The sequence below is a fragment of the Babylonia areolata genome, chromosome 23 (assembly GCF_041734735.1).
Source record: "Babylonia areolata isolate BAREFJ2019XMU chromosome 23, ASM4173473v1, whole genome shotgun sequence".
Taxonomy (NCBI): Eukaryota; Metazoa; Mollusca; class Gastropoda; order Neogastropoda; family Buccinidae; genus Babylonia; species Babylonia areolata.
In genome coordinates this window covers 37769613-37777112 of record NC_134898.1, presented here as the reverse complement: position 1 = coordinate 37777112, position 7500 = coordinate 37769613, and the positions used below count along the sequence as shown (strand labels likewise).

The 7500-nt window shown below is 42.2% G+C and overlaps 2 protein-coding genes across 2 annotated transcripts in view; both read left to right on the top strand.

Moving 5' to 3' along the window:
• The window catches only part of LOC143297666 (uncharacterized), a 31618-nt gene extending 27294 nt beyond the window's left edge, over positions 1–4324 (top strand). Inside the window, exons 15-16 of the mRNA XM_076610085.1 lie at positions 106–188; positions 4192–4324. Coding sequence (XP_076466200.1) covers positions 106–188; positions 4192–4324 — 216 coding nt within the window. The remainder of the gene's footprint in view (positions 1–105; positions 189–4191) is intronic.
• A 961-nt stretch (positions 4325–5285) lies between these two features.
• LOC143297664 (uncharacterized) overlaps positions 5286–7500 on the top strand; it is a 7236-nt gene continuing 5021 nt past the window's right edge. The window contains exons 1-2 of the mRNA XM_076610083.1: positions 5286–5404; positions 7192–7266. Of these exons, the coding sequence (XP_076466198.1) occupies positions 5286–5404; positions 7192–7266 (194 nt within the window). The remainder of the gene's footprint in view (positions 5405–7191; positions 7267–7500) is intronic.

Below are 7500 nucleotides of genomic sequence, written 5' to 3'. Positions count from 1 at the left end.
TGCGTGTGTGTGTGTGTGTGTGTGTGTGTGTGCGTGCGTGCGCGTGGTCGGGGCGGCAGTGAGGTCGGTCTGTCTCACGAAGGAGAGTGCTCCCCGGGGCAACAGGTGTGTGCCTGCCCTCGGCTCTACCTGCCCGTGTGTGGGCAGGACGGTCACACCTACTCCAACGAGTGCCTGCTCAACTGCAGGTGGGGGGATTTGCACTCTTTTTTTTTTTAAGATAAGATAAGATAAGAATAACTTTATTATCTCCAATTAGAGAAATTTGGTCAGGTGCATTATCACATAGACAAGTAAACAACATGGAGACCAACACTGTAAAAACAACTACAGTTATTAGGATTATAACGAAGACACAGATGTAAAAATATCACATACATTTTTTCGTACTTTCATTCCACACATTGCAGGAAATATTAACAAATAAATAATTAAAATAAAATGAAATAAAATAAACATTATTTTGAATATGATTGTGAACATGACATACTATACTGCACACTGATTATAATTAAGATAAGAATAACTTAATCATCTCACAAGGTAAATTGCATTAGGTGCAGCAAAACACAACCAGACAATCAGTACGCACACATAGATACGACATTAAACATTACTGGATAAGAATAAGAATAACTTTATTATCTCCAACTGGAGAAATTTGGTCAGATGCATTACCTTTTCTTTTTTTTTCTTTTTTCTTTTCGTTGTTTTGTGCGAATGAATAAATGAGTGTTTACCTCAGTCAACCCTGAGGGGCTTTACAAACCCCGACAGACTTTCTGTGCTATATTGATGCAGAAGAAAAAAATCAGCAGAAAATATACTGGTTTGTTGTATTTGTATTTCTTTTTATCACAGCAGATTTCTCTGTGTGAAATTCGGGCTCCTCTCCCCAGGAAGAGCGCGTCGCTACACTACAGCGCCACCCATTTTTTTGTATTTTTTCCTGCGTGTAGTTTTATTTGTTTTTCCTATCGAAGTGGATTTTTCTACAGAATTTTGCCAGGAACAACCCTTTTGTTGCCGTGGGTTCTTTTACGTGCGCTAAATGCATGCTGCACACGGGACCTCGGTTTATCGTCTCATCCGAATGACTAGCGTCCAGACCACCACTCAAGGTCTAGTGGAGGGTGAGAAAATATCGGCGGCTGAACCGTGATTCGAACCAGCGCACTCAGATTCTCTCGCTTCCAAGGTGGACGCGTTACCTCTAGGCCATCGCTCCACTGTTGTTGTTGTTGTTGTTGTTTTCCTCCAAATTACGTGTGGACACGTATTCGGAAATACTGTTGTAGTCAATTCCCTTTCTTTGCGGTTTATGCATGTGCGGGAACGTGTGAAGTGTTTTAATGAAAAAGACATTATTTGGACGCCAGAGTAATGCTTGTGGGCAGGGTTCACAGAGGTGATGCATTTTTGCCATCGGTATACATACATACACCGGGAGTTTTAGGGGACAGGTATCTTCTTCTTTTTCTTCTTCGTTCGTGGGCTGCAACTCCCACGTTCACTCGTATGTACACGAGTGGGCTTTTACGTGTATGACCGTTTTTACCCCGCCATGTAGGCAGCCATACTCCGTTTTCGGGGGTGTGCATGCTGAGTATGTCCTTCTTTCCATAACCCACCGGACGCGAACATGGATTACACGATCTTCAACGTGCGTATTTGATCTTCTCGCTTGCGTATACACACGAAGGGGGTTCAGACACTAGCAGGTCTGCACATATGTTGACCTAGCTGGGAGATCGAAAAATCTCCACCTTTTTCCCACCAGGCGCCGTTACCGAGATTCGAACCCGGGACCCTTAGTTTGAAAGACCAACGCTTTAACCACTCGGTTACTGCGCCCGTCGGGATGGCTATAGAAGCAGTTTAGCGAGATATTATCTGCTATGAAGACAACACACGTAACTGACGTAATGACATCAGATTCACATGCGCAAAATGCAGCACTTCGGTTAAGGTGAAACATGAGAGGATAACCGACAATCAGTTACACTTCAATCCTGTATAAGGGTTGAGTCCTTTGCATCCACCTTTTCCCATGCTGCAACACAACATTTTTGTTATGATTGTTTGGCCATTGATGGATTCGATGACAAAATTAATTTCCTTGACCTTGACCTTCAAGGAAACGTTGTCTTCTTTGCACAGCAATGAATGAGAGAGTGAGTGAGAATTTATGCATAGTTTGGTGTCAGTGACGACGTCAATGATGATGATGATGATGTGTGTGTTTGGGGGATGGGTCAGTTGTGGTGGTAGTGCGTGCTTGCATGCAATCATGGATCAAAATTTAATAGAATATGAGATAGTGTGTGTGTGTGTGTGTTCGTGCGTGTGTGCGTGTGTGTGTGTGTGTGTGTGTGTGTGTGTGTGCGCGCGCGCGCGCGCGCGCGTTAAACGCTTTCCACTACAATCAAATTCTAGCCCAAATGGCAGCCTCCGTTTAAGTTCTCATGGTCATAATCGGACACGACTATCATACACACACACACACACACACACACACACACACACATATATATATATATATATATATATATGTGTGTGTGTGTGTGTGTGTGTGTGTGTGTGTGTGTGTGTGTGTGTGTGTGTGTCGGATAGACAGATAGATAGGAGTTTGGGGGGTGGAGGGGGGATTTTGTATTTGCATTTGTATTTCTCTTCTTTTTTTTATCACAACAGATTTCTCTGTGTGAAATTCGGGCTGCTTTTCCCAGGGAGAGTGCGTCGCTACACTAAGAGCAACACCCATTTTTTGGTATTTTTTTCTGTGTGCAGTTTTGTTTGTTTTTCCTATCAAAGTGGATTTTTCTACTGAATTTTGCCAGGGACAACCCTTTTGTTGCCGTGGGTTCTTTTACGTGCGCTAAGTGCATGCTGCACAGGGGACCTCGGTTTATCGTCTCATCCGAATGACTAGCGTCCAGGCCACCACTCACGGTCTAGTGGAGGGGGAGAAAATATTGTCGACTGAGCCGTGATTTGAACCAGCGCGCTCAGATTTTCTCGTTTTCCCGCTTCCTAGGCGGACGCGTTACCTCTAGGCTATCACTCCACTCATATATATGTATATAGATAGATAGACAGATAGATAGATATGAGATAGACGGGGGCTTGGGAGGGAGGGAGAGATATAAATATACTCAATCCTTCGTTTGTTTGTTTTAAGTAACTGATCGTTAGGTCAGGTAGAGGATTACTTCGAGGTGCCGAGAGTGGAGGTTGAGATCATCAGTCAGCAGAACACGTATATATTGATGGCACAGTTTAGTTTTCTAACTCAACCAGGAAACTTGGAGTCATTCTTGACCCAAACCTCAGCATGCATGCTCAGGTAGTAAACATGATACGCATAGTCAATTGTGAACTTCGTCGCATCAACTCTATCCGTCAGTACCTTTCTGTTGAAACTACTAAATCTCTTAGTTCTGCTTTTGTGCTGTCACGAATTGACTACTGTAATTCTCTTCTCATAGGCTGTCCAAGAAATATTCTTCAGCGGATTCAAAAACTTCAAAACAATGCTGCCCGTGTGACTCTCAGAGTCCCACGTACTGATCACATTTCTCCTCACCTCCGCACTCTACATTGCCTCCCCATTGAAGCGAGAATTAAATACAAAGTTGCGTGTCTCTGCTATTCTGCTTTCCACTCCGCAGGACCTACTTATCTTTCTGACCTTATCAGTGTTTACACTCCCACAAGAAATCTCCGCTCTTCCTCTGACGGTTACCTTTTGAAACTTCCTCGTGTCAGTACAAGAACCTATGGTGAACGTTCTTTCTTCTTGGCTGCTCAACACATCTGGAACAACCTTCCTCATCATATCCGTGCATCTGATTCTATTTCTGCTTTTCGCTCATCACTAAAGACTCATCTTTTTAAAAAACCTATCAATAAGTACTCTCAGCTTCCTTTTCTCCAACACCACCCATGTCAGCTCACTTTGGATGTATGTGGAGTGAGAAGGGGAGAGTGTGAGTGGGGGGAGGTAGGTTTTTTTAATTATTTAAAAAAATTTTTTTTAGAAAGAGTGGTCATGAATGTGTTATGTTACTTGTAATATTTTTCTTTTATGTAAAGCGCCCTGAGCTCTTAGTGAGAAAGGGCGCTATATAACTGTACATTATTATTATTATTATTATTATTATTATTATTATTATTATATTCTTTTCCCAGTGGGGTGCAGAAGGCCAGCGAAGGAGAGTGCCCGGAGGAACCAGAGGGCTGTGTGTGTCAGACCCTCTACCTGCCTGTGTGTGGTCAGGACAACCACACCTACCCCAACCTGTGTGAGATGAACTGCAGGTGACTCTCTCTTTGTCTGTCTCTCTGTGTCTGTCTCTTTCTGTGTCTGTCTCTCTGTGTCTGTCTGTCTCTCCCTCTGTGTCTGTCTGTCTCTTTCTGTGTCTGTCTCTCTGTCTGTCTCTGTCTGTCTCTCCCTCTGTGTCTATCTGTCTGTCTATCTCTCTGTGTCTGTCTCTGTCTTTTTTCAATTTTTATTAAGACATCTTGCTATAGCGCATATTCTTCAAACTCCCTCTGTGTCTGTCTGTCTATCTCTGTCTCTCCCTCTGTGTCTGTCTGTCTGTCTATCTGTCTGACTGTCTGTCTCTCTCACGATCTCCTTCTCTTTCTTTGTCTGTCTGTCTCACTCTGTCTCTTTTTCTGTCTGTCTCACACACTCTGTCTCTGTCTCTATCTCTTTCTCTCTCTCCTGGTCAAGAGATTTTTGTCAAGTTAGCCAGGACAGCAGTTGTCCTCCTCTGCTGATCTGATGGTCTTAGTCGGACAAGACTGACCAACAACCATCTACCTGAAGATCTAGTCATAAGCCCCATCCACATGTAATATGCAGCTTCTGTTCAAACGTGTGTGTGTGTGTGTGTGTGTGTGTGTGTGTGTGTGTGTGTGTGTGTGTGTGTGCATGTGTGTGTGTGTGTGTGCAGTGCGTACATGTGTGAGTATGCACAAGTTTTTTTTTATATTGATATGCACTTGTATGTATCCTAATTTCTACTGTATCTGTGTTTGTGTATGATTTTCGATTTTATGTTCGTACCTTGTTATGTACTATCCCCTCCAATATTCCTTGTGACCCCAGTACACTTGGTAATAGAGACATTTTCTATTCTATTCTATTCCATTCTATCATATGCATCTTGGTGGATATGGGGTTTGTTTGTTTTGGGTTTTTTTGTTTTTTGTTGTTGTTGTTTTTGCTGTTTGTTTTTTTGTTGTTGTTTTTTTGTTTGTTTTTTAGAAACGTGAGCATGGCTCACGAGGGTGAGTGCTCAGCGGCTCAAGAGGTGTGCGTCTGTCCTCGAATATACATGCCTGTGTGCGGCCAGGACGGTAACACCTACCCCAACCGCTGCGATCTGGACTGCAGGTAAAAAAAATGTACATATCATAATGACTAGAAGAACCATTCAGCGTTTCGTACAAAAAGGAAGCTGCGATCTAGACTGCAGGTAGGCAAGGCAAAAGAAGTTTATCTCGGAAAAAAATGTACATATCATAATGATTAGAAGAACCATTCAGCGTTTCGTACAAAAAGGAAGCTGCGATCTAGACTGCAGGTAGGCAAGGCAAAAGAAGTTTATCTCGGAAAAAAATGTACATATCATAATGATTAGAAGAACCATTCAGCGTTTCGTACAAAAAGGAAGCTGCGATCTAGACTGCAGGTAGGCAAGGCAAAAGAAGTTTATCTCGGAAAAAAATGTACATATCATAATGACTGGAAGAACCATTCAGCGTTTCGTACAAAAAGGAAGCAGCCAACCGCTGCGATCTGGACTGCAGGTAGGCAAGGCAAAAGAATTAAGTTTATCTCGAAAAAAAATGTACATATCATAATGATTAGAAGACCAATTCAGCATTTCGTACAAAAAAGGAAGCAGCCATCTGCCAATTATAGACACTGTTTCCTAGTTGTAATCTTGCTAGCTTCCTAGTTTACAATGCAGTTTTTATGAACTAATTTTTTTTGACTCACTTGTGTAAACAAAGTAAGTCTATGCTTTAACCCGGTGTTCGGTTGTCTGTGTGTGTGTGTGTCCGTGTGTCTGTGTGTCCGTGGTAAACTTTAACATTGACATTTTCTCTGCAAATACTTTGTCAGTTGACACCACATTTGGCATAAAAATAGGAAAAATTCAGTTCTTTCCAGTCATCTTGTTTAAAACAATATTGCACCTCTGGGATGGGCACAAAAAAATAAAAAATGAAGCCTGATTATATGCAAACTGCATTTACTGTTATATTTATATTTTTTTGTATTCTCTAAACTTGGCACTTTGACCTCTTATTCGGACACAACAACAAGAGGAGTCATTATTATCATTTTTTGTTTAAACAGGAACTTCTTTTGCTAAGCATGGAATTTTTGTTTTATTTTGCAAACGGTTTGGGGCAGATAGTAAAAAAAGGGAAATTACTCTAGGGGACCTAATTTATCACAAGTGAGTCTTGAAGGCCTTGCCTCTCTTGTTTAAGCATCCAATACAGTGCTGCTTCATATTTTTGTAAGTTCTTTGTTGCTCACAGTCACAATGTAAAAACAAAACAAAACAATCATACATTCCTATTTTTCCGTGCATTAACATGGCGTGTGTGTGTGTGTGTGTGTGTGTGTGTGTGTGTGTGTGTGTGTGTGTGTGTGTGTGTGTGTGTGTTTGCGTGTGAGTGTGTGTGTGTGTGTGTGTGTGCGTGTGCGCGCGCGCGCGTGTGTGTGTCTCAAAGATAGCCCTCGACAAAAGAGTGTCACATGGTAGCAGACCAACAGTGTCATTCGTCTTAGCAAAAGACGTTAAGTGAAAATTACTACTCTACTCATACTACTACTACTGCTACTACTGCTGCTACGACTGCCGTTGCTACTACTGCTACTACTTTGTAATAATAATGATAGTAATGATGATGATGATAATGATGATGAGGAGGAGGATACTACTACTACTACTACTAATAATAATAATAATAATAATAATGATAATAATGAGGATGAGGATAATAATAATAATAATAATACATTGCAACTCAACAAAGAGCAACGTTGTCAGCATACAAATGTCTGCAATGAACAAACGCACGCGACATGATTTTCTTTCTTTCATGGAGGCACGTGCATCTGGCCCACGAGGGAGAGTGCGGGTCCCCGCCGACGATATGCAGCTGCCCACACGTCTACCGACCGGTGTGTGGGGTCGACAACGAGACCTACGACAACGAGTGTCTCCTCAACTGTCAGTGAGTGTCAGAGTTATTGAAAAGAAAAGTTCGAATCTCGGTATCGGCGCCTGGTGGGTAAAGGGTGTTGATTTTTCCGATCTCCCAGGTCAACATATGTGCAGACCTGCTTGTGCCTGAACCCCTTTCGTGTGTATATGCACGCAGAAGATCAAATACGTACGTTGAAGATTCTATAATCCATGTCAGCGTTCGGTGGGTTATGGAAACAAGAACATACCCAGAGTATGGCAG